Source organism: Nothoprocta perdicaria, unplaced genomic scaffold (assembly GCF_003342845.1).
Source record: "Nothoprocta perdicaria isolate Ctin4 unplaced genomic scaffold, notPer1 scaffold_170, whole genome shotgun sequence".
NCBI classification, from domain to species: Eukaryota; Metazoa; Chordata; class Aves; order Tinamiformes; family Tinamidae; genus Nothoprocta; species Nothoprocta perdicaria.
The window spans coordinates 1,078,970-1,105,591 of NW_020454872.1; the positions used below are offsets into that span (position 1 = coordinate 1,078,970).

Sequence of the window (26,622 nt, forward strand, 5' to 3'; positions counted from 1 at the left end):
TGCAGCACTGGAAGGGCCCAGAGGTCCCAGGCTCCAGGCTGCTAATTTCCTAATTGAGCTATTAGCTGCAGCCCGGGCACCTGGCACAGGAGGGGAGGCTCCGGCAGCAGGGACACCTGCATTTCAGCCCTGCAAAACTGCCACACCTGGGGGTCAGGGACCCCCATAGCCCCTGCAAACCCCACACGGGGGCTGGAGCGGGAGCAGAACGGGGAATAAACCCTAACCGCCGTGTTTTCCCCCCCCGCAGGCTCGCTGGGCACGGCGGGCCGCGTGTGCAACAAGGCGTCCCGCGGCACGGACGGCTGCGAGGTGATGTGCTGCGGCCGCGGCTACGACACCACGCGCGTCACCCGCGTCACCAAGTGCGAGTGCAAGTTCCACTGGTGCTGCGCCGTGCGCTGCAAGGAGTGCCAGGACACCGTGGACGTGCACACGTGCAAGGCCCCCAAGCGGGCCGAGTGGTTAGACCAGACCTGAGCGCGCGCCCGCGGCGCAGGGAAGCACCCGCCGCAACCCCGGCACCTTTGGGAGACCTCTGCCCCACGGGCCACGGCGACCKGGGAGTTGTAGTTCAACTGCATGGCTTTTATTTAATTAATTCCGCAAAGCACTAAAGACAGGACTACGTTTCCCAGGAGGTACCGGAGACCCTTCTATTTGCGCGGCGAAATTAATCTCTTCCCTAGGAGGAGTCTGCAAGCCTGGCTTAAAGCTGTGACGCTCCTGCTRCCCGTCGTTCCCGGCAGAGGGGCAGCGCAGCCGGGCGGGCTGGGAGCAGCGGCCGCCGGAGCGCGGCGCCCGCCGGACCCGGCCTGCATCTCCCCGAGGACTCGGCGCAGGGAGGTTTCACCAGCACAAAGAACGAGAAACTCTTGCAGAAAGCAGCTCTCGCTTTGCGCCGTTCGCACGGCCGCGAGGAGGGTGGTGCAGGTTCCTGAGCGAGTGCGAGGGTCCCAATGTTCGGCTGCATGCAACGGCAGCCGAATCCGGGCGGCTTCCCCAGGGGAGCCTGTCCCGGCTCCCGGCGCAGGGGACGGTGGCGCTGGGAAGGGTCGTGGCAAAGCCGGCTCCCGGCAGAAGGACCCACGGGATTTCCGTGCGTGCTCACGGTAACCGGAGGGGCAGGGAGAGCCAAACCGGGGGGCTGGCTGGTAGGTCTGGAAGGCAACAGATGCCACAGTGTCTCTGTAAAACTCACTTGTACGTTGTGTATACTGCTTATTATTTTAAGACAAAAATTCATTATAAACCTGTATCAGAAAAAGATGTCCTTTGGTTTTTGAGTTCTGCGTAGCCAGCCGTGCAGGGGGGTCCTCCACCCRCAGCTTTCCGTCCTGCCTTCCCACCTCCAGGCTCTGCCCTTAGGCAAGGCCTCCCCACCCCTTAAACCAGGCTTGTTCCCCTGTAAAACGGAGCCGCTTGAGACCTATGGAGACCCTCCTTGGGAGCAGGACACCCCCGGCTGTCTAGAGCAGGGTCAAGAAGGAGATCCYGGGTGATTCCCTGTCTTCCCCACGGGGTGGGGAGTCCTTAACAAGTCCTTAACAAGTCCCCGCTCCAAGAGCGGTGCTGACGGAGGGGCAGGAGCCCAAGGCTGCCGGGACGGGATGTGCTCTGGGGGTCCACTGGGATTCCCTCCATTCCCTCTTCTTCTTGCTCGTTCAGGTGACCACTGATGGCAGAGAGGCTTCATATAGTTTAAAGATGCTTTATAGAGACTCATGAGAAAGCATCCATCCACACAGACTTGCTCGGCACGACTCCCATTTGTACACAAAAACACGTTTGTGTTTTTGAAGTCATTCAAAAGTAAATCTCCCCAAAGCACTGAATTTTCTGGGCACAAGCTGAAGTGYAAAGTGTTTAATGTCAAAGTGCCCAGTTCTACCCCATGGCCCTAGGAGACGTGAGGCTCGTCAGGCGAGAGGGAACGGCTTTGATGGGAAGTGCTCCGAGAGTCTCAGCCGCCCAATTCTCTCCTGCACTCGGCGCGGATCAGAGGGCTCGGCTGCACCTCTCCTCCTCCGGCTGCTCGTGCAGAGCTCCAGCCAAGCTCGTGTCTATCCTGGAGGCTCCCGGGGGTCTCCCCTGGTGSTCCAGAGCCCTGGAGCTTCAAAGGGCGGCAGTTTCCACGGCGTTTGTTGTGCCGCAGGCTGCAGGAAGGCTGCAGGTGCATTGAGGAGGCTGCAGGCAGGAYGGTGGCACACTGAGCTCCCGCACCGGCAGGAGCCCGCTCATCTATCTTCATCGCTGCTCCACCTACCATCAATTTATGACACACTTTAAAAAATGCTGCCCCCTTTGCAATCAATCCAAGCGTCTCTGCTCTCCTCTCCCCGGAGCAACACCCGCTGCAAAGGCTGTGAAGGACCCCCGGGAAGGGGCAGCTCTCCAAGAACGTCTTTTCCTCCACTGGATCCTGGGAACTCTCTTCCAATGGAAACACGGTTTCTTAGCGGATTTGGGGACCCAGCTGACGAACGACAGCTTAATCATTAGCTCCTGCGGGGCTCCCAGGGAATTTCTTCAGTGTGGATGCTRCTGTTCAACATTGCACAACATGGAGCAGGACGTCCCGAGGTCGGATGGTTTCAGGTTTATTGCCTTCCCCCTTCTCGGCTGCAAACTCTATCATCCCCAAACATGGAGGCTAGGGACCTTTATCACTTCACAGCTGAAAAGGCAACTCTCCGACTCTGCCAGTTTGCACAGACATGACTAAATTCAGTACTTCGCAGCAATAAGATGGAAGMTTAAACCTTGCAAAAAGCAGGTACCAGGATTAGCGCTTCAGCTGTGGCCTCCGCGCGGTTCCTTCACGGCCCCCAGACCCACCAAGCGGGACAGCTTGTCCTGCAGAGGATTGCACTGCCGACCACGCGAGACRGAGGGCAGAGGGGACCGTTCCCCACGTGGCAGCAAAGGGGCATCGTGCAGAACCGTGCCAGGGCGCAGCGGGCTCCGTGCGGGACGCACAGCTCCGGCCCTTGGGATGGAGGTCCCTCGGCCGCGGCAGCCCTCGCGGCTTGGTAGGAGGATTCCCGGATTCCACGTCCAGGCTGTTGCCTGTTGTCTAACAAATGAGGCCTTCTGAAACTCCTTCAGCGCAGTCGCTTTCGGAAAACAGATGTTTTCCATCTTTAAAAGTTTATGAAGGCTGGAGTGTTGTCAGGGAATACTCAGTTCCACTCACATGCCCCTCTTAAGTAATTTGCCTGAAGTGTATGGGCAACCTTTTGTGCAGGATCATGTTCTAATTATCCTGCAGTCAAAAGCACGCCTGAACCCAAGGACAAGGAGCGGAATTAACTGCTTAACRAGTTTCTGAGCAACTTACCTCCCTGCGAACACTGGGCAGGACGCGCAGGAGGACACGGGAACTGCAGGATACAACGCCATGCAGAGCAGCCAAATCACACGGGAGCGCCGGAGCCCTAGCGGGTACCGGCCCTAGATGCACGCACCCATAGGAAGTTCATTTTGCAGCCTGCAACCACCCAGTTACATCTTCATCCTGGAGCCTCCTCATCACCGTCACAGACCCTTTCCGTTGGCCCTCGCGTCAGGCTCTGCTCCAATAGGTGCCAAACGGGCCGTTTTCTCAAGCGAGACCACGTTCCACGGGGTGATGTGAATAACCACCCTCTTCCCGCACGTGTCCGCACCCCAGGCACAGATTTATTGGGGTGTTTCCACTAAGATCTGCACAGGCTGCCAGGATCCGCGTGGGAGCCTGCAGCCAGGACAGAGGGGGAACCAAGAGCTGTCTTGAGCAAAGGGGTGGGTTGATGAGGCCAAGGTGCAAGTGGAGCAGGAGAGGTACCCAAAGATAAAACAATGGCCAGAAATAACCAAAGCAAGATCATCCCCAATGGAGAACGTGTGCACAGAAGGACCCGTACTGACACAAACGTGGGTATGTCATGGAGCATTCCCAATAAGGGGACGTGCCAAAGGGTCTAGTGACAAGCGTGACACCAAGCAGAGCGGGGACAAGGAGAGCTCCTCACATGTGAGCCCCATCCCTGATGGTCACTCTATTTCCGCAGCGCTCAGGGCTGGCGCTTGCAGAACACGCCTCAATTACAAGGCTCAAGAAAGGGAGCCGACAGCCCGGAGATCACGACAAGAGCTTGCAACTCAAGCTGCCTTTCCTTGCTGTCCATCTTCATTACAAGTTGAGCTGAGATCAGTTGCTATTGCCAAGTACCTGGCGTTTGGGAGCATTTTTGAGTCACAAGCAGAAGATGAGGCATCCTATCACCTTTGCAGCAATACAGACATAACCAATGAAAGGGGAAACAAGGAGCCTGCTCCTCCTTTTTGAGAGGAGAACGTGGCAAGAGGGTGCTGCCCTGAGCTTGGTAGACCATGAATTCACGTCGCCCCGACCTTGCTGCCAATGCTGTCCTCTGTCCCAAATGCAGCATCCCTGCACATCTGCTCCCTGCCTCCACAGCTGGCCCGAGTCTAAAATCTCCGTTTCATGTGGCTCCCACCTACACGCCCCATATATTAGCAGTCTGGGAGGTGCGTTTCCCCTCAGCCTGTCATTCTCTGGGCAGGGGGGAACGGGCAAAATTAATTTACGGCCGCAAGAAGCCCATATGAGCATCTCCATTTCTGCGAGGGAATTTGCTTTCTTATTTAACCTCTCRTGCCTGCTGGCACTGGAGGCTGATGATGCAGCTTGTAGAGGTGCAGGCACTTCCCTCTTCCCCCTCCCCCTGGAATCCTCCTCTCACTTGTGGTCCTTGGGATTCACCCAATGTTTCTCAGAAAAAAGAGGACCTCGAGACAAGTATGCATTTAATAAGCAGAGAGACAAATAAGCTCCAGTTATCCCAGCAGAATTACAACACCAGAGAACAATTTGCTGCATTCCTCTGAAGGCCTGAAGGAACCCAATTGCCTGCTCTCAGCCTAAATAGGTACCAGACACCAAGTGCTCCATAAGCAAACAGAGCCCCCAAAGTGCAAAAATGAAATAAGTAAAAAGCTTCACGTTACATATAAACCAGCCGTTTGCACCTTGTTATTAATGGTCTTGACTATGACCTCTGCCCCCTGCCTTGCTCAGAGCCATGGATCTACAAGCCTTGGCACCCTCACAACAATCCCGGGATGAGGAGGTGGGAAATAAACAGGCCGGCCCATGCCGAGGAGATGCAATATGGGGAGACACCCCGGAGCTCCCGTGCAGCAGCCCGGGCTGCGGGACCCTCCAGGACGGTTCCTCAGCCCCGCGTGGTGACTGCGGCTCTGACGGGATGCAAAGCTGTCACCACGGATATGGGAGCGCAACATCGATCCCTAGTTTCAAGGCTGAGGAGCACCCAGTAGTGCAGACAACCGCAGCAGCGTTCACCGCCCCGAGGTGCTTAGATACTCAATTGCCTCTCATTACAGGCTCTGGTAAGATAGTGCCAAATCACACAAGAATTCAGCCACCTAACTGCCTCAGAAGCAATAGATTCAGTGCCTAGGAGAGCATTTCCCTCTCTCTTGTCTTTCTTAAGAGATGGCACTTACATAATAGTAAGAGATTAGAAAAAAAAAGGCTGCACTCCTCTTCCTAGATAGTCCGATAGAAATGGATTTGTCCTAAGATGTTAGGAGACGGTGTAAGTAACACCAGAAAAAAAAACCTAAACTCCCCTCTTGCCAGCATGAATCAAAAAAACCCGTAATTATCCTTTCTACATATAGATTTCTAAGCAAAAAACTAGTAGTATTGATTTTCAAGGTCTTTGACTTTTTCTAAGAAAATTAGGTATTTTGCTATTACTGTAAATACTGCTACTTTCCCGCAAAAGGGCTTTTGTCATCCCAGCGACTATAAGGTTACTTTGCAGCTTGTCTCCAGGAAATGGCAGCAATCAACGCTTATCTTTCCCAAGTCATAATCAACTTGTACATACACAGCTTAATTGAAATGTGGACTGAAATGATATTGCTGTGGTACGGATGAGTTAGCGAGCTCTTGCTCAGAAGTGGCAAAGGAATGTTCCTCCAAAGTATGCACAATCCTGCTAGAAAAATGATACAGAGCGTTCCTCCTTCCTCAAGAATTATTGGCACTTCTGGAAAGGCAAGAAGATTTTCAGTACATAGACTGTTGCCAGCTATACTTTCAGCATAAGCCCATCCCCTTTCTGTTACTGTTATGTCAGGGGAGGACAGTGAAAGAAAGCAGCTCTTGGGATGATACATGGAGGCAGCGCTTCATTTATAACCCCACACAAATGCTGGAAAATGTTCAACTTTAAAAAGCATTAGGTTGGTTACCTTATGGGCCCCTGCAGACCAAGAAGAAAAGTAACATGAACACAACATATCTATTAATCACCAGCATGATTCCATGGTGAGAAATGGCCCCAGTGGCTTACTTTCAACTGGAAACAAAGGTGAGAAAGTTACCTTCTAGGTGCTGGGCAGCTCACGCTGCTTTTGGCAGTGGCTTTCCACAGAACTTGCCTCTTGGCTTCTCAACGCAGGCAAGCATTTAACTTGGATTAAATATAGRCAACACAGAAACTGAGGAGAGCAACAACGACATCTCTGCTTGAACACCAGTGTTTCCCTTGGGCCACAGTAATACATAAGCTAAACTTATCTGATGCAGAGGTGACTGTCTGCTTCGTAGGCCTTTGCTTATACATTAAAGAAGGATGTGGCATGTTTTTCTCAGTCTTGTGTCAAGACAGATTACAAGACAATGCAAGCAGACTGAGATACCACACACTGCATATTTTCATTTTATATTTTGCCAAATGCTGGACTGACCACGGCTTGCACCTGCTAACGGATCCTTTGGCTGGAAGCTTGGCAAATGGAGGACTCGAAACTGCAACTGTGCAGAAAGAAACTTTCAGAGAATCAGAACTAAGGAATATTTYATAAAATACAGTTTCCTTGCATAATGTAAACTTACAGAGCACAGACGAGACATCTTTGTTTGCACAGTATCGTTTGTATTAAGCAACTGCTCAAGAAGTCAACATACTCAATGTGTTAAGAAGCAACCTTTTAATAAAGAAAGCGGAACCATACTTTGCTGTTAACAAATATTTTGAAAAAGGCTTATGAAATCAAATAGAAGCCAATTATCTTTTGCATCTGCAGCTGAGAAGGAAGTGTCAATACTCAAAACATCTGCTCAATTTGTGTTCTTTCATTTCTTTTAAAGGAAGCATTAGCTTCTAGTTGTAAAAGTGATTAAGAGAGCAATAAGATATTGCTCAACAGAAAACATTTCCTTAGATGATTACAGGCTTTAAGGTCAAAGAAATTCATAACATTAAGCACCATTACCAATGTAGAAGCCTGTGAAAGGAATCCTGTTGAGTAACACAGCTTTCCTTGCTTCCCCCCATCCAGCTAACACCAGTGGATGCTGGAGGTGATGCTCATGAGATGAGTGGAATCAAACTATCCTGAAAGCTGGTCCCACTCGGACTGCAGGGTCCAGACAGGTCCTGCCAGGGTCCAGACAGCACCAGCATCTCTGTGTTTCTGTCAGGATGCKGAGTCCCAAAGAACTGTAAGAAACAGAGAAAGAACACAATGATRAAATGAACTCAATTTCTACACATACTTTCACAGACTTATGGTATGATCAAAGAAATCCTGCATCTTTCCTCAAGACACAGCTACATTTTCCTCARGAACGATGCCATGAAATAGGCTTGTAGAAAATATTAACATGGATTTTAATACACAAAAAAAGATCATTATCTGTAGGACAAAACCGAACACAACATCTGTCACATATGAAATTTTATTACATTTTTGCTATTAGTAAATGGGGGTTCAATGTTTGAGAGTTGCTTAAAACTGGTAAGTGAACAAGAAGACTGGGAAACAAAAGTGGATCCTCAAACTCTCTGCTTTAACTGCAGATCTTTTCATCAGAACAGTTCTCAAGGCCACAAAATAGCTTCAGTATGACAATACTTTAGTATGTCACTACAAAGACTCTGCTTTTAAATCCAAGAAGGGAGAGACGAGGCAAAGAGGAGAGGGCAGGTGTGGGAAGGCATTAACTCACCTGCTGGGCTCGGCTTGGTGGGCGCCTCTCAGCTGGATGCCAGGACGCTGGGTGCGCTCACGGGCCAGAGCACCCGCAGCACCTAAGMAMAAGCAGGACGAGTGAGGACCGCAGCTCGAGCACAAGCAGGACGAGTGAGGACCGCAGCTCGAGCACAAGCAGGACGAGTGAGGACCGCAGCTCGCACGCTGCGGCTCCAGCTGCGCCAGCCCCACGGCTGCAGGGTCCCACGGGCTGCGAAGGGGGCAGCCTATCCTCTTAACCGGGCACAGATTATTTATAGGTCATTAATTCAAATGCACAGAAATTGCACAGAGAATCTAGGAGGGGCAGCCCATGGTTCCAGATATGTATTCGTGATGCCATCTAAACCATCCCAGAAATACAGGGCAGATTATAACAAATGCTGCAAACTCCCCTGCACCCTCCCGACTCATCTCCCCAGTTASGCAGTGGGACTCACGTTATCCTCGCACAAACCCTCTTTCCATGAGGCAGCACTGACAGGACTCATTTACTTTGAGGGCTTTACTTTGGCCCTCCTGGCTTATATCATAACCTCAAATATTACATTAAAAAGGCTTTTAAAACATAACATTCACAGCAGCGCAGGAGCTTTTCGTTGCAGCTAGCTGCTTCKCTGCCTGTTTGCGTGTGGCACCTTCACATTAAGTGCATGAGTTAAGATGTAGATTAGCAAGGCAAGAAACCTTTGCCCTTGGCATCGACACTCAGCTGTGACAGGAAACTTCAGGCTTTTTTTCTGTGAAGTGCACAGCCACTCATTACACATTGGCAGGGAAGTGCACATCTCCAAACTATACACATTTTCTCTTGGATAAGCAAAAGACTCAAGTGTTTATAAATATGAAAAGTTCAGCAGCTGGCTAAAAACTTAATTCTCCCGTCTCATTTAATGAGCTTTGGGGAAAGTGGTAGGGGGATTTGCTCAGAAAGCAAAGCAGAGCATCACAGAAAACAGGACTTGCCAGACCGGGGTCTGTTTAGTCCCATATTCCGTCTCTAGCAATGGCTGCTATCAGTAGAACAGCACAAAACGCTCTAATGGGTAGCTCTGGAACAACTAACCAGAAAAATGTTTTCTCCTAATCTTGTAAATTAAAAACTGGCTGAGTTGTGTGACCAAGTCCCATGACTTCCTCTTCTGCTGCAAAGATATCAAGCAATCTGTATCAAACACGGCTTGTCTTAGGAACCGCTCCAGTTCCATACACAAGAAAGTGCTTTCAGTAAGATACTGGAACACTGTTGCATGCTTTTGCCCCARTAATAATAATAATAATAATGATCTATTCTAGTTGCATATAATTGGAAAAAAAAAGATATTAGGCCTTATAAAATGAGATGCATTTCTTGTGAAGTTAAGCATGTTAGCTTTTTCTCAGCCTTTCTAACAAGGTTGTTGACAGTGCCTGCTGTCACTCCGTAGCTGTGTTTTCTTTTGGTGTCTTTACATGCCATTATAGAAGGAATTGTGCAAGATCACTTTTGAAAGTTTATTCATAGCTACCTACTTTTCCACCTAGGCATTTATTTAAAATTCATACAAAAGAGAAAAAAAACAGATCCTTTTGTCTGCAGTTTTGACAGAAATTATTCTATATGACAGAATATTTTTCAGCTTACTCGGTGAGCTGAATATGTTAGTGTCATCTGTGTTTTGCACTTCCTCCCTCCTGYACACTAATGGGAAAATCCTGAGCAGCATCTGCTCAAGAAATAAAGCAGCCCYAGGTTATCAGTAACAGAGGGATTGTCCAGAAGATCAGAAGTTCCCTGGAAAAGCGGCAACATTTTGCTCCTAACACCACAACACGCACCTAGAGGGTATGCAAATCCTACAGTATTCTCTCTCTACTGTTACATATGCCATTGCCATCAGCTGAAATGACTTGTAGAGCACATCTTCTAGCTGAAGCTCACTCTGAGTTTCAAGGGTACCAATATGCCAGGGTTGCCTCTAGCCAGGTCCATAAACGCTCAGCACTTCTGGCAATATCAGGCCCTAATGTCTGCAAACACTTGCCCCGTAGAGGACATGCTGAAACCCTGGCCCGGTGCAAAGGGCAGGGGGCACAAGGCAAAGGTGCCAGCAGCCTGGAAGGGAGCTGCAGCAGAGTAGGTGCCAGGGCAAAAGGCTTTGCTAYGCCGAACAGCACTGTATACATTGGAACTAGCAAATGCTTCGTTGTGATTTTTGGCCCCTTGCAATATTTTTAGCAATTTGCCAAGGTTTACCCTGTGATTTATTATGGAGGAAACAAACTCAAGCACTAACAAATGAAAATATGTAAACTCAGACCTTTCAAGTCAATGGAAAGGTATTCAACTCTTCAAAGCTCTTTAGAGTCATGCAACTCACTATATATTCAATTGCTGGAATCTGCTTGATTAACAAACAAGTCCAATGTAACCTAAGTGCTCGGAATTAAATCAAAGATTATTGTGAGAAAACATACACATGCTATTTTGCAATTGTCATTCCTGCTGCCGTGTCCTGGAATTACAGTGATTCAGTAATTCCAACTTTTGCACTGAGACCAAAACATTAAGTGCCTTTTCTTGAACTTTATCTCAATCTACTGCAAACAATAAGTCAAAAAGTAGTATAATGAAAAAATGCTTGAAATCATGATTTTTTTTTTTTTTTTAATTTAGAAAGCTTAACACACAGGAATTACCTGCAGATATAACACTAGAAAAAGTAAATAACTATTTATGACAGGCGTATGGGGGTTTTTCCCCCCCTTTTTTTTCTGGAGGGTGGGGAAGAGTACATTTACCTAGCAATTTAAAAAAASAATATTAGCCATTAGACTAATAAATGGAAGTTAACAGTAATTGTATTGCCAGTCTCACTAGGATAARGAATTCACTTGTCCCCTCCACCTCAAGGTGTAATTTCCACTTTTACTGGCTCTAAGCTAGCATCCCGAGTGGCAGGAACTCCCTGCTCTGTACCTGCCATTGAAGTTAATTGGCTGGTAAAATTATGCAGCAATATGCATGCTTCCTGATCATCTTTTCCTGCTGAACAGACATTACTTGTCCTTTCCTGTAGAAAATAAGTGAAATAAATATGTTGCCAAGTGGATAAACCCTTGAGATTTTTTCCCCACATGTGAATGTCACTTGACATTCAAAATGTCATTATGCACAGCCAAACAGCTTCGTACGTACAAAGTCTTTTGTTTTGGTTCAAGAAACCCAGAGAGAACTTCACCAAGCGATTCTTTGTTAGCATAACATTTGACCTTGTATCTCTTTGGAAATCGTACAACTTTGCTAATGCAGCCCTTACAGAATTAATCAAGTAGATAGTTAGACCCTGGTTACACGAAGCCAGCCAATTATGAGCAGCAYTGAAATTTGTCACTGGCATGTCCAACTACATTTTCCAACATAAAGATCAACAGAACTGGGTGGAAATGGGGCCCTCACTCTCTGACCTGCCTGACTTGGACAGTGTTGACTAGAATCACTAGCAAAGCCAATGTTTTTGGAAAAATGTATTCTAAAGAAAATAAAAGGACTTACTTCCTAGGTCTCCATTACCTGGTGCATTAAAATAACCAGAAATTAGAAATTCTTTCAGCCTGTCTTTTGACTAGTGAAGCTTGAATAACTACTGAGCTGAAAGTTCAGTCCTCTTCAGCTGGCACTCTGCTATTTCATGATTTCGGAACCATAGCTCAATAAAGGCCAGCAGTATCTCACTCTGCAGTGTGAGAGGAGGAAATGGGAAGATACTCCTTTTTTTCCCAAGGTATGTTAACTAATGACCTTTTTTGTCAAAATACACCATTCAGTTCACCCAAATTTCAGTTGTCACTGAACACACTGTGACAAGAGGACACAGGTGACTCGCTGCCCACGTTTCTCATAAGACAGGGTTTCACCGAGACAGGCCACAAACGCTGCACTTGGTGAGGCAGAGGCTACGCAGCGCTGCGAGCAAGACCAGACCGAGCACCCCGCTCCGCTGCACTTGCACAGCTCCAGCKGACAGTACCTGTCAGCTTAGCCCTGTATTCTAGCACCCAAACAGCAACAGAAAGCCCACAGAATATCCCATTTAAGCCACAAGTTCCCTGCTCTACAATCACTGCTTTGAAGATCCACTCGTTATTTCTGTCACTAAGCCTTTCTGTAGTAGCACCTTTAAAACACAACAACTACCTAAAGCAGAAGTTTAGAAGAGCAGCACCCCTGTTACAGAGCAGTAASAACACATAGAGCAGAAGGAAAGAAACCAAGAAGTTATTTGATAAATGATTGTGTCTAACTTTCCTACACAAGCTTCAACACCTCCTGTGTTAAGCACTGAGCAGACACATAGCGAGACACTGCAAACATCTGCTGCATGGATGTTGGCATCTCTGATTTTTAAAAGGCAAAGACGTGAAGAACAGTGGTAAAATGGAAATACATCTAAAAATGTTACAGGGCTTTATTTGGTTTCCAATTTTGATGCCATAACACGTCTTACAGGAAGATTTTACAATTGCTATTGTAAGTATTGGAGCCGCCATCCCTGCTCRCTGCGGAACATTCCTTTGCACGACAACAAAAAACAGCAGCAAGTCAAACGGCTTACAGAGAATGTGCAAAGTTGTATTTGTTTTGCACGGTGTCCTCAAAATGATACAAGATACAAATCTAAACAGTTTCTTTCTCAGGGAGTTTACAATTTAAACATTCCCAAGCCTTGGATTTTAACTCCTGTTGGTTCCTGCAAAAGCCTCCTAAATCAGGATGCAAAATTTTGGGGTTTTTTTTTTGTTTGTTTTTAACTTCGAGCTTGAATTTTAAGCTGAAAAATCAAGTTAATGAGACAGTAGAAGTCAAAGCTATATTACATTCAATGGGCATTCAGGAGTAACCTCGTTAAGTTAGAGGGAAGAGTAGGTCGTTTTTGGTAAGCTATGAATCCAACTCTGCCAAGCATCRAACACATCACACAGCTTTGAGGAACACAAGACTGACTACAGCCTCCAGCAGCACCGAGCACAGAGCTCAGAAATTCCAAAGATCCCCCAAATTCCCTAAGCTAGCCCCAAAACAGAAACAGTACTTACAGCTTTAGCAAAAACTACCATGAGCTCAGGGAACTGGTGTGTAAGGAGGGCGAGCATTGCTGAGAAGGAGCAGAGGCCTGCTGTGAAATGGATGAAAAAGGGAAGCTCCTTCTGCGGATACACGGAGACTTCATGAAACGCTGAAAGGAAAATATCGAGAATATTGGGATTTGATAATCAATAATGCATATGAATTAATTTTACACTCAATTCTGTACTACTGCCAGTGTGGTCTTGAAACTGCTATGCGGCTCAAAACAAGTTCCAGCACCTTATTCAAACTTCTAAAAAGTTTCCCAACAGTAAATTACTTTGCTTATTATTAACAGTCTCTACAGCTTTCTCTCCCCAATCTTCTTCCCCACTTGCATGGGATTTATTTTTAAAACATTTCATCAGGCTTAGTTTTTGATACTTACTCTTTTAACAGAACAGAAGGAAGAGCTATAAAATTTACAAGCTGTCAAAATACATGTTCCAGACAAATTACCTAGACCAATTTAAACAATTCAGGTGTTTTCAACCTTTTGAAGTATTAACTCTATTATTTAAAGAGAACAGCATTTTTCAAGATTATTTCATTTTTCCTGCCTCTCCTATTTTAATGGAATACTCATCCACCTCGAGTTCAGTAAATCCAGATCAACCATCAGATCGTACATGCACRCTCTGTAAAACTTCCCAAAGATTTCTGCTTTGCAGACTACAGTACATTTTTCAAGCAGCTGACAGAGGAGACCTCAAAGAAAACAGCACCAGAACTAGGTTATAAWTTCTGTATATAACAGTTTCTTGCTATCTCAAGTCTATGCTCATGAAATCAAAAGAAGGTGATTAGACAGCCTAAGGGGCTGGCATATGGAGCTTTCAGCACTCAAGACACTAAAACTGATTACTAGCTGAGGACTTGCTTGGTGAATCTGTAATTACTTTCAGGCTCTGAATATCTGCAGTTCTGACTTTCTATCAATGATTTTGGAAGCTTTTCTTAAATGAAGGTTTCTTTATACATCGGCAATTATGGAAGGGTTGCACATATTTCTGCAGAACCTGCTTCTAAATCTACAAAAGCAAAAATTTGGGAAGCCTTTTTAGAAAATATGAAAATATTTTTTGCCATATTTGTTTTTACTATACTAGTTTTTCATTTTCTATCTCTTTTTTTTTTTTTTTTTGCTTTTAACACGTAGCAGACTGAACTGAGGGAAAAAGACAGTTCACCCACCCTGTTACTGCTTCTGAATGCTGGCACATAAAAACATTAGAAGCGTTACCACTGTGAGAGTAACCCCAGCAAAAACGACTCGTGCCTTTGCCTACAACTCATGGATGATAAAGGGCTTGGTTTTGCTTTGCTTTTTAAACCCACTATGGACCTTCTTCAACAGCCAGCCCTGCTACTTTATGATAGAGCATGACAGCATCGYGCCCGTCTTGCCAAGCAAAGGAATGGCTGCTCAGTACCGACAGTGCCAGGCTCTCATGCAGGGTCGAAACTCATCTGATTTTATATCAGTTGTTCCTATGCTGAGATATTCAAATCAAATCCAAAATACATAAGGATAACTAAAACCAATGCTAAATGCTCGCAGTCAGCTACTAGTCRGATCAATTCAGGTTTCTGAATCACTAATTTGGCTGTTATTTCAAAAAGATAAGTTTTAAAAAAAAAARTGCCATTATTTCTTGAGGAAGTACTGCAATAAAAGTGTTAAGATGATTTTATTTATGGGTAGCTTTATATTTAAAATGTAACAGGAATGCGCGAGTGATCGTGTTGAAATATGTGCATGTGTTGGTGTTTAATTATGCTGGGAAGTCTACAATTTAGGGTTAGTCACTAACCAAGGAATTCCTTGTGCAATATCCTGCATAAGTGAGAAATGAGTAATTTAAGGCAGTCTGGGGGCAAATTTAAATTACACATTTTAAATATAACTTCAGGCATTTAAATAGAAATACGTATGTGTAGGTTTGCTTTTCCACAGCTGTGGTCTCAGTGGGTCTGTTGGTACTTTACAGTAGCCCTTTACAATCTGCCAGGACCCTTGTTTCTTCATGACATAAAAGGTAGCCTTAAAAGAATTCTATTAGTAGACACCATTAAGAGTCCAATTCTTACCTATATGAATGTTACCTTCTCAGACATAATGAGCAAAGGTCCTAAAAGCTTATTTTCAGGTTGCCTTATCCAAACAAAAGCATCTAGGCTCATATTTCCATAAAATAATCTTGATATAATAGGCAGTTGAAGAGCACTTGCTCCTCAGTGCTAAATGTTAGTATAAATCCATAAGACAATCTAAATGGATAAAAAATTCCAGGAGACATACCACAGAGCACATGAATATGTACTGAAAAATTAATCACAGAGACCAATAAATATTCTCTCAAGCTAAAGATTAACCAAGGATTTCCTTTAAGATCATAAACAGGTTATGCCAAATACTTGCATGTCAGAAATGCAAGAATGGAACCATACATTTACATCTTGCTAAAAATAAACAGCTCCTCTGCTACAGTAACCAAATCCATGACTTTTAGAAGTGATGCAAGGAACTGGTCTATTTTTTTTTTCTGCTCTCAAAGATGGGAAAACACAGGGTGAATAAACCACACATGGAAACCTCCTCTTGGGAGGACCTATTTGGTTATTATAGAATCAAGCCACCACTTATCCCCAAGCACATGTAAAGTGCTTAAGGAACATTTAGGAGGGACATCAACAAGTAGCTGAATCCCCTTCACGGGAAGCTCCAATTTCAAACCACAATGAAGTAAATATAGAACATCATAAACTGAACACTTCCTTAGGTTATGTTTTATTATCAATGCTTAGAAACCACTTACTTGGCAACAGCTCTCTGTCTGCTGTTTCTGTACAACTTGGATAAGGATAAAAAAGATGGCCTTTCTCTAATGGGTAGGGGATCATCCTAAATGCTGGGAAAAAAAAAAAAAGTGAGTGGCACTAGATTCATAGCTAAATCAAGCAGCCAGATTCCCACAAGGAGAACCAACCGGGATTGAGGTGAATAAAGCACAGAGATTAGTCCACTGTCCAAAAAGAAAAAGAGAAAAACCACGCAAACAAAGCAAAGGTACTTACTGCCCTCCCACGTGCAATGTAAYAGATTTAGAGCCCCTTCTATCCTCTTCCAGTGCTGGAGATGAAAAAAAGCATATGCTACTGCCTCACTGTCCCCTCGTTTCAGAATATGCTCTGGAGGTAGGACTAGGCTTTTCATTTCTAGCAAATACTGAAAGCAGAAGTGGAAAGCACTTTGTTACATGGAATATTCGTAAAACCTTACTAACTGTGAAAGATAAAGGATCATTTGAGGCATAACACAGCGCAGAGACCAACTTTATCTTTTGAAGAAATAGCATTCATTTGCACAAGAAAGAAAAAAAACCCTAAATATCACTATTATGAGGCTATTAAACTAATTTTCACAGAATACACAGAATATTAGGAAAAATACATCTACAATGAGACAAAGCGTGAACTTATTTGTAGAAGATATCTAAAACATATCGCTGCTGATACAACAGGAAAGAATTGTAAGTTTAAGCTAATAAAAACCCTTGTACTTTTATCCACAGTTTTATTACAACCTTTCAACACACAAGGCAAATATTTGTTAGTTCTTGAGTGTCAGTAGCAAGTCAGAAGTGGGTGGCAAGTGCCAGCATGCTAAAAAATAGAAGGATCAAGTAGAATTCTGAAAATCCTGGTTCTAACATGGTTCTGTTCTGCTGTGTCACCACAAAGTAGCTCTGATTTCAGAATTTCTGTTTCAGGCTTCTCCCTACATGAGCAGAATACACAATGCATCGAAGAGCCAAAGACTACAAGAATTAATATTTTTTCCATTTCCCTTGAAACACAGGATGGGGTTTTTTTTGTATATTAAAAAGAGGCATTTCTTTTGAACTCCGCTTTTAAAACAGATATGTMATTTTTAGAAGCATAAAATGATAGTTCCAGCTCTAGTATTTACTTACGAGTTGTCTTCTCCTAGCATATAGTGTCTCATTCAATAACAGCCAAAGTTAATCCACACCTTTGATCAATGTGGCTGGCAATTCCTTGACTGTCTCCCAAAGTGTAAGAATGCAGGCAACTCACCGATTTATTTCAGCAGATGCCACAAACTATGAGATTATTTACTAATCCAGTTTGAGGACTTAACTTTTCCCATTCAGATTCTTGAAGGAATGTGGTAGGGGTTGTGCCCTGGCCAAATAAAGCACATTTACTGCCTGGCTAGGTTCTTCTCTTAGTGCCTTGGGCCTATGCTCTGGAGGGTAATATTCTTGCTAATCCTCTCTAATCCTCCTCTTTTTTTTTTTTTTTTTTTAACACAGTAAAGGATCACTCACACAGGGCTGCTGTGGGAAAATGGTCTCAAATATCTGACCTTCGACCTGACTCCTCATGCTCTGCACAGGGCCGCGGTTTCAGCTGTGCTAACTGCCCAGAGAGCAGGGGCCAACACGAGCGGAGCCTCCACGCGCTCTGCTCAACTCCACGCTCGTCCCCGCGCCCCACGCTACTATGTGAGCAGAAAAAAAAAGAACCCAGGAACTGAAAGATTTTAGTATTTTTTTCATATAACCATAAAATGACAAGGTATTRGTTTTTTTTTCCCCAGACTTTTCACCTATTTAAAATGTGTAAGATACCTAGATGATTGGAAAGGCATGTTTTGCAGATTATCAATGTGTAACTACAGATACTCCATTTGAAATGGCTTACAAGTATCATTTTATAGCACCATAAAACGTTTTCCTAACAAAAGCCATCCTTGTAAAAGCACGTTATTTTTCTCTCTTAGCTATCTTCTTTCTACAAAATGATGCTATCTGTGAAGACAGTCACAGAGATTTATACTTTGCACCCATTCCTTTTTAGTCCGGAGGAAAGAACAGACTGCAAGTTTAGAAACTAGATTTACTAGTCCATCATAATGTATTGGGCAAGTTACTTCACTTGTTTGTGCCCCTCCTCTCCTCTTYTTCCTTGTGTTTTGACTACGGATATTTTATAGCCCATACTCTAAATAGCCAACAATCATAAAATTCTGCCTGGAAGTTTTATCAACTGGTGTTTCAAGGAACTATTATAATAATAAAAACTACAAAGAAATCTGGACAATGTATAAGATTAGAGGACAAGATCAAAGTATGGAAACTTAGAATCACTTTCCTGATTGTCTGTAAAACCACCAAATACATTTTGCAAGCAGACTGCTTGATATGGTATCCAACCTCTTAAAAAAAGGTACATGACACTCCTAAAACAACTAAAGGCTATACAAAATAAAAGAACTTTTAGATAATGATAATGCGTTATAATCTTCTTCCCCTAAAGGCAGAGGGTAAAGAAAAATCTGTCTGAGACTGTCTGAAATGAACTTGCTGGGCTCTTGATCAGTCATGCAAAGAAGCAGCAATTTCTCCCAGCAATTAGCTTTCTCAGTGCACATTCTATTAGATTGGACAGGCAGACAGAATAGAGTGGTTGGATAATTCAAGCCTTCACAGCGATAGTCATTTGGACTCCATGATTATTTGCAGAGGATTATGTGCAGAACTAAGCCATCTTTCTGCATTCACGACTTCAAACTGAATGCATCCCCCAATGCTGGGACAGTAAAAAGCAAGAAAAGATAATTTTCACACAACGTATAGTGGAATCTATTACCTTGGTTACTTCAGGTAAAGGCAGACACCAAACTACAGCACATAACAGTACAGATTCTTACAGATTCTTGTTTACATAAGGATGAAGGAAATAAGTGACTGCAAATCTTTCAATAACCAGAGTTCTGCAGGCATGCTTTAAACACAACAGAAAGAAATATTTTCAAGTATTTCGCATAGTTTCTGTCTAGATAATTTAATTTGGCTTCAAGGCTTAGAAAGACTTAAATTTATATTTATTAACATTTAGCTTACTCAACAAATAGCCTTCAGCAATACATGACTAGGTTTTCCAGCAAGTTCAAAAGTTTTAGTTTGCATTTAAACATTAAGAAAAATACRAATTACAAGGTAGTTTTCTTACCAACCAACCAAACTAGAAAACTAATTCTAGCCACACATTTACGATATAAACAGCTAAAGGGCTGACGTTATAATCAACTTCAAATAAAAGAAGGCTAGAAAGGTTCAAACCACAGGACAACATCGTAAGACGACTTCTGTCAGAAGATGATAAAGTAGCCCAACAAGAAATAGAATACTCTTACCTTTGGAACATGAGGGTTAAATTCCACAGCTCTATGAATTGCTTCCACAGCGTTTATTTCTGCTGTGCTAAGCCCTCTTTTGGAGGCAGTTTCAGGGGAGAACCTGAAGTGAAAACCATGCAGGATAAAGTCGATAAAGGCTTCATCAGTTGCTTGTTTGTTCAAGGTTGTAAAGAATTAAGAACTGACTGACATATCAAAAATGAGAAACAAACCCTTCTAGCAAACAAATGAATCAAATACTAATTTAGTCAATCCTGACTGCCATCCAAGCCCCTATAACAAAGACTTATTAACCTTTTAGAAACTTCATGTCAATCACCTAAGGGAATTGAGTTCTCAGTCTTTTTTAAGACTGTTGCAACATGACTTCTAAGGAAGAAAAGCTAAAAATCACCTGAGAAAATCTATCAGGAAAAGAAAAATGCCAATTTGAGCTTCCACAAATATCCAGCACCTAATCCACATACAGGAAAATGCCCCTRATCTGCTGAACATCACAAGCAAAATACTCAAAACACTGAATATTGGATTAAGATCTTTTTAACTCCCTACTTTACAGCACAATCCAAGATTAGCAACAAATCAGCATTTTCACAAGTGGGCTTGCTTACCTTTCTGAAACAGCTCTGGCTTTTAAAAGGGCTGCTGTGTAACATATTGCTGCTGATTTTGGAAGAGTGATATCTACGATAAAATAAAAACAATTAAACTGTTACACTTAAAGATAAAAGACAAACACTTTAAACCCACTTCCTTTGAACTTAAAGATTTTTATTTGGGTATACCATACAATAAATGTCACGTCTGGAACATATCAGCTATGATTAGAAACCCTGAACTTCTTAACAATGAAATAAAGTGTTATGGTGACCATTCAGGCACGGATCAAAAACCCCAAGAGTCAGGCTGGAAAGAGTAATTCTTTCTTCTAAACGTACCCAGACACTGAAACTGGATTTAAGGAGAAATGCATGTATAAGAAGACACTTGAGAAAGAAGTCTTTCCCTTTCCCTTTGGTAGACACCTGGCTTTCGGACAGGCACAGTCTGCCTCCTCACCTATAGGATTATACATAAATGTATACATAAATGTAAGTGACATCACTTACCATCRTACTTTGCTAAAACTGCCTGGACATCTGCATAGGCCTGTAACTCCAGCAGTGCCTCCAGGAGGTTTTCATGAATATTCAGCATGCTAAGAAGCGGAAACTCTTTCATTAACTGCAAAATAATAAGGAGAAATAAAGCAGGTACAATTATATATTATTTTATTTGAACTCTTCAAGTAGCTAAGAAAAACTAATACAATAACAGAGCATTGAAAAAGCTTAAATTATTTACCTTAAAAAGGTTACTTTTTTTTTTTTTTTTTTTTGCCTACATTCATCTACTGGAAAATGAGTTTCCTTAAGTGTTGATATACCATACTACCAGCACAGACTGGCTTGTTTTCCCCAGTGGGCCGGTTTGCTGAGAATTTTTTTGTGTAGCAATAAGATATGATACACCTTGGGCAAGCAAAASACAAAAGTGATATACAGCGAAGTACAAAGTTCAGCTCTTTTGACAAATTGGCAAATAATTAAATTAAATTCACAACGATACCTGGAAAGGGTATTTTACATGACAAGCTTGGACAATGAGGCAGAAAAACCATCAGAAATCACTCACACTTCTCTCAAATTACTTACATCTCTCATCATTTTTACAGCTTCTCTTATTCTTCCAAGTTTTCTTGCACACATAGCTAGCCTCCTTTTCACATACACCAATACATTGGTGTCTCTTCCTGATTAAAAAAAATGAAGAATTAGTCCATCACTTGCAGTCCTTTTAAAAAACAAGTACATATGAATACACACTCTAATAGGAATATTTTAAAGTAGCTAATAGAGGTGAAACTGTCCACAGAACCAAAATAGTAAAGGTACATTCAGGATTCCAGTCATTATCTTTTGTGTACCTCTAAAATGAAGAGATACAAATCGCGCTCTCAGAAAAACAAAAAAAGTCAACAATTCCTTTCTATGAGGTTAAAATGGCAAAAAAAACCACCCCACTAGAAATAGACTTAAAAATAAGGGTTGGCTGGAATAAGAGGAGCCTCAACAAGACAACCTATGATAAAAACAAAGCATAACTTCCACTTTCTAGATTTACTCTGGTACTATAAAGATCATACTGCATTTCATACCAACCATAAGTAAAATAATGAGAACTGCTTCTCCGATTCAGAAATCAAACTCAAATCACTAATCATAAACATGAATATAAACATAATTCATTTTATTTTGCTGCTGAAAAACAGATGTTTATCTGCTTCAAAAGYACTTACTGAGCTGTGCTTCATGCTGGGGACTTTGGGAATGGCAGTTCTGAGACTTCCTGTAAATTGTTTCTCCTGCTTTCAGAGCCTGTTTAAAATACTTCTCAGCATCTACAATAGTTGTTGCTTCTTCCTCAGCCAGGAGGACATAGGCAGTTGCACAGCTGTTAAAGGAGAAAAGATATATATTATTCTGAAGAACATAAAGCTTAACATTTTTGAATAAATGTAAAAAAAAAAAAAAAAAATCAGAAATAAGGAGTTTTTGCTTGTATTTAGTATCAAAGTAAGCACTGACAATAGTAGACTGCTGTACCATAATATTCACTATGTTCCAAGTGGCAAGTACCAGGAAAACAAAGGCTTTTTCAGTTTTAAGGCAAAATAAACATTTCAAGAAAAAAAGAAGTTATAATTGCCACTAAAATTATTTTGCATTAAATATTTAAAACTATGTGATAATTGCATGAAAGTATTTYATTCAGTTTGTCTCCTAAAACAAAAAAGTCAAACCTTTTTGCACAAAAAGGAACAGATTACAAAATGACGACTGCAAAAGTGAGTGRAGTTTTTTGGTTTGTGCAGTACCAGTTTATTCAAACCCTTTAGAGCACCATCATCCACGGATGCCAAACACAGTACCATTGCAATGCCATTCTGGATGCACCTGGATTCCCATATTCATTTATGCCTTTTTCACCTCAGAATGACTTTTCCTGTGTGTTATTGCCACTGATGCAAATAATTATAAAGATTTTTTTTATAAAAAGGGAGAACATAAGCTACTTTTTATAAAACACAGACCAACAKTTCAGTGTAACCAACAGACACATTTGTAATTCTCATACTTTAAGGATGATTTTACAAGTATTTGTAAACTTATCTTGCTCATTCTGAATATTTAGGATAAGAAACTGATACTTTGGTCAATATCATGTCATTTAACCTTTCAGACCATAAACAAGGAAAATAAACTTATACTCTAAACTTACTCATTGTTCAGTTCTAAAGCTTGATAAGCGGCTTTAATCCGGGCTTGGGGGTTTCTCTCTCTCCATGCTTTCTGCATGACTGTTACAAAAACACAGAAAGGCTGATGAGGAACAGAAACGCAGACTAACACCTCGCAAGCCAGTCAGAAAAGCAGAGCCAATATTGGCTGTTTATGCTTCATCTCTAATAGATTAACATTCACTTTCATTTTGCAAATTCACCTTTGCTAAACAACTGCTCTAGGGAAGAGTAAACAAGTGTTTTAATTCCAGCAGGAGCTTCTCTCACAAAAAGCAGAATTTTGCAACACCGATTATGTCACAAACTTAATGCAATACAGCAATACCAACAGGAAGTTCATTCATTGGCCATTTAAGAATCCTAAACCAAACCAAAAGGCAGCTTACATAATGGGGCAGATGTACAGTTTCTAAGTTCCTACAGATTTCTGGAAACATTTCACAAGGTTTGTTGAAAGCTTGGCAGGAACAATTGTTAAAACACAGATTCTTGCACAGACCTGCACAGAATTTTAATTTAAGCTTTCAAACAGAACTTCAAAGCAAGGTGATATAGTAAGGCGTGTGTTACACAGTTCTTTCAGACTTCAGTGTTTAGAAAATTACCAGACCACAAAGGGTTAACGCATATTTGAGTGACATAACAGGGCAAAGCCAGTTTAAGATGCAAGATGAAAATTTATCTTAYKAAAAGAAACTCTAGGAAATAACTARAAACAAAGRACGAAATCTACCTATTCAAAAGGTTTCTCTGACCTACTATTCAAATAARAAGTTAGTCAGACGAAAAGCAAAGTTCAGTGAAGCATCTCTGCATCCTTCCCTTCCTTTGCTACTAAAGAAAAGTGGAATCCTAACCTGGGCACCRACTTCAATCTAAGACAGCTTACTTGCAGCTACCATTTGCTAGGSAGATTCAGTATCTTTCACATAATAACAGTTCTGAAAGAACTCTGGAACATTACATTCATGGAATTAAATATCTGGCCAATCTCAAGTATGATAAGAAAACTGAAGAACCTATGCATGTTTCTTTTGGAACAAAACTTTCTGCTGTCCAGCAAGAATAACGTGGAAAAACGTTCAAGTTTTCTTTTGGAAACAAAATATTAGTCTTGGCTTAATAAGCGAGACAATACACTCCGTGTGTGAAGCAAAAACACATCCAGCCTGTCACAGCTAGCTGACAAGCAACGCTTCCGGCACCTGACAAATTGCTAATAGTGAGCACCTAGTCTGACGATAACCAGGTTGAGCACATTTTCTGTACTGAACATTTGGAATACTATGGAAAAAATCACGGAGACAGCACAGTTCATCAACAGTGTGTTTAAATGAGACCACTGTACTGTTTATGGAGAATAAGTCAAGTTTTCAGTATCCTACTGTTAATTAGTAAGTGTGAGATCTTAAAATACTCTATGAATCTGATGTACATCCACTCTTAAAGGTGACTGACATAGCACAATGTAAAATACTATCTATTCAAATATGTAAGTAGTAGGGAAAGGCTATTATTTCACAAAACTTTTCATATGATAGCTTATGCTATGTTGTCATACAATAAAAATATTCACTTTACACTCCCCATAGCTGTATTTTATACATACGTGAGTGGTACCTGTATCTGAAGGGCGAAGGGCATCTGTATCACATGTGAAAAAGTTCTGATGATCTTGAGCAGACAAATTCATGTCGTAGTATGTAAGAGGCTCCTTCCCAGTCACCCACATGTATCTTTAACAAGAGAAGTTCCAGTAAGGTGCAAGGCCAAGGAGGACTAACACACAGCTGTGCTAACACTGAAGTTAGTGCAGAAAMCTTCTCATAAGACTGGGCTACTAACATCACCCTGCTCAGGTTCACAGAAATACCTGCATTCTCAACATGAAACTGCTAAAATCTAGGTATGTGTTTTTTAAACACAGGATTGGAACAAATCCAAACTTCATCCCTATAAACTCGTAGATCTCGTCTCCCAGCAGGATTATTGGGAGCTCTGGGAACACAACATAAATATGCTGCAGGTTAATTTTAAAAGCATGCAGTGAAAAATGAAATTATTAATACCTGCTGTATTCTGCCCCTCTGAAAAGATTGAGAGGATTTCGCCATACTTTGCACTCTGAAAATGATAAAAAATAAGTACTTTCTGAAACAAGAGCGCAAGAAATACTATGATGACTTTCAGAAAAAGTGGTTACACAGTCTTACTTCAATAGCAAACCCCACAACTGGTTTTAATCCAGAATTTATACAGTTTCATCACAATTATGACTTATTTTAATGTATATGATCATTTTCTGCTCCCTAAGTCTACTGTCCCATGGATTTTTTCCCTGCATCATTTCCATCATACAAAAGCACATGAGAGAAAAATTAAACACTGCCATTCAYATTTACGCAATGTTTATCTTGTACATATTTAGAATAGCACAGACCTATTCTTACTGAAACAGTTCTAGCTAACCACATAATATATTTTCAAAATAATGTGATGCTTTTAATAATGTTTTAGATGAACTATATTATACAATATATTACGTATCACTTAATTTCACAGAATCACTATGAATAAAATACATCAGTAAAACGTAGGCCTTTCTCCAGTTTCTATAAGCACTGATACATAATTAAAATGACTCAAAAAAAAAAAAAAACATCCCTCGAATTGAACCCAAGGAACCACCAGGACACGTTAAGAGTCACCTGGCAAATTCTGCCTGTTTGTCTCGCTCTCTCCACTGCTCGCCGAGAACGTGACAGGGGCTGCAGGGCTGTTTTCTACTCCGCCGATGAGGGGCCTTAAGTGACTCACAGACACCTGCTCGATGAAAGACGTGCCGTATTTTCGGAAGTGCCACCACTCAAATACCTGCCGCAAAGAGGGAAAAGGCATCAGGAGTTGCTTTGGGCAATGCTCTTCCAAAATAGCACRTGGGCAAAGATGAAGAGTGAACGGTGAACAGCAAGGACAGGTCTTTGCAAATGACTACRGACAGAGCTTACCTACTACTAATTAACACCAATTAATGACAAGATCTTGTCTTGTCATGCAAGACCTCCCACAAAACATGCGGGAAAAAGACAGTAAAATTTTCATTAAACTTGTGGTTCCTCCCTCCCCAAGTTGTTAGGCTAAATTCTAAGTTCCTGTATAGCACAAAGGCACCCTCTAGAGTCCGTTCAACAAAACGGCTTATTGCATTTCACCTTAACAAGCCCAAAAGCGGGGAAAAAAAAGCGGGGGGGGGGGGGGGGATGGATTTAGGGAGAAGAAGTGGGGGAGTAGGAAAGCTGACTACTTACAAATATCAGTCCAGAAATAAAAGACGAAGTCACAGTAAGTGCAAAGTAGAATTTTGGTGTCAACGTGCTTAAGAACACAGTCACTGTTAAGAGAAACAAAACCAGAGTTTACAAACACAACCAAAAACCAAAAGTGCGTTGTTTTTAAACAGGAAACACTCTATAAAACACTACGCAAACATAAAACAGAGCAGAGCCTTGGTAGCTTAATGGACGTCGGTTWTTTAGTTAGAGGGCCCTTCCCGCGTGTCACCTTCTTGCTGAAGCTGCCCGGAACATCGGGGAGGCCACGGACCCCTCTGAAAACCTCTGTGCAAGCTCCGGGGTAAGGGCAGCCGCAACCTCACAAGCCACTTCAGCGCGTTATTTTATCTTAATCTAAAGCAAAACCTGTTGTTTTGATATAGTTTTCAGCTCACAGCTGTCAAGGCCACCGAGGAAGGTCACTTTTTTTTTWWAAAAAAAGCACATTTTCGTATGCGCTTGGTAGTGAAAGGCACGAGACGTGATAGAGGCGCAGCGCGGAGGGGGCTGCGCGGCGGCGCCGCTCACATGGGGG

General features: G+C 42.5%; 2 protein-coding genes across 3 annotated transcripts in view; one reads left to right on the forward strand and one right to left on the reverse strand.

The window, feature by feature from the left end:
* Positions 1 to 734, forward strand: part of WNT2B (Wnt family member 2B) — an 11,763-nt gene extending 11,029 nt beyond the window's left edge. Inside the window, exon 5 of one of the 2 annotated variants that reach the window (XM_026036089.1) lies at positions 251 to 734. In XM_026036089.1, the coding sequence (XP_025891874.1) occupies positions 251 to 480 (230 nt within the window). In that variant the 3' untranslated portion in view covers positions 481 to 734. The remainder of the gene's footprint in view (positions 1 to 250) is intronic. The other variant, XM_026036090.1, reaches the window with a different exon arrangement.
* Positions 735 to 7,146: 6,412 nt separating this feature from the next.
* ST7L (suppression of tumorigenicity 7 like) overlaps positions 7,147 to 26,622 on the reverse strand; it is a 19,956-nt gene continuing 480 nt past the window's right edge. The window contains exons 3-17 of the mRNA XM_026036053.1: positions 26,064 to 26,146; positions 25,464 to 25,629; positions 24,825 to 24,879; positions 24,376 to 24,491; positions 22,734 to 22,812; positions 21,751 to 21,905; positions 21,107 to 21,204; positions 20,522 to 20,636; positions 20,024 to 20,096; positions 19,410 to 19,512; positions 16,262 to 16,412; positions 16,003 to 16,095; positions 13,153 to 13,292; positions 8,054 to 8,135; positions 7,147 to 7,544 (exon numbers count right to left, since the gene is read on the reverse strand). Of these exons, the coding sequence (XP_025891838.1) occupies positions 8,082 to 8,135; positions 13,153 to 13,292; positions 16,003 to 16,095; positions 16,262 to 16,412; positions 19,410 to 19,512; positions 20,024 to 20,096; positions 20,522 to 20,636; positions 21,107 to 21,204; positions 21,751 to 21,905; positions 22,734 to 22,812; positions 24,376 to 24,491; positions 24,825 to 24,879; positions 25,464 to 25,629; positions 26,064 to 26,146 (1,481 nt within the window). The 3' untranslated portion in view covers positions 7,147 to 7,544; positions 8,054 to 8,081. The remainder of the gene's footprint in view (positions 7,545 to 8,053; positions 8,136 to 13,152; positions 13,293 to 16,002; positions 16,096 to 16,261; positions 16,413 to 19,409; positions 19,513 to 20,023; positions 20,097 to 20,521; positions 20,637 to 21,106; positions 21,205 to 21,750; positions 21,906 to 22,733; positions 22,813 to 24,375; positions 24,492 to 24,824; positions 24,880 to 25,463; positions 25,630 to 26,063; positions 26,147 to 26,622) is intronic.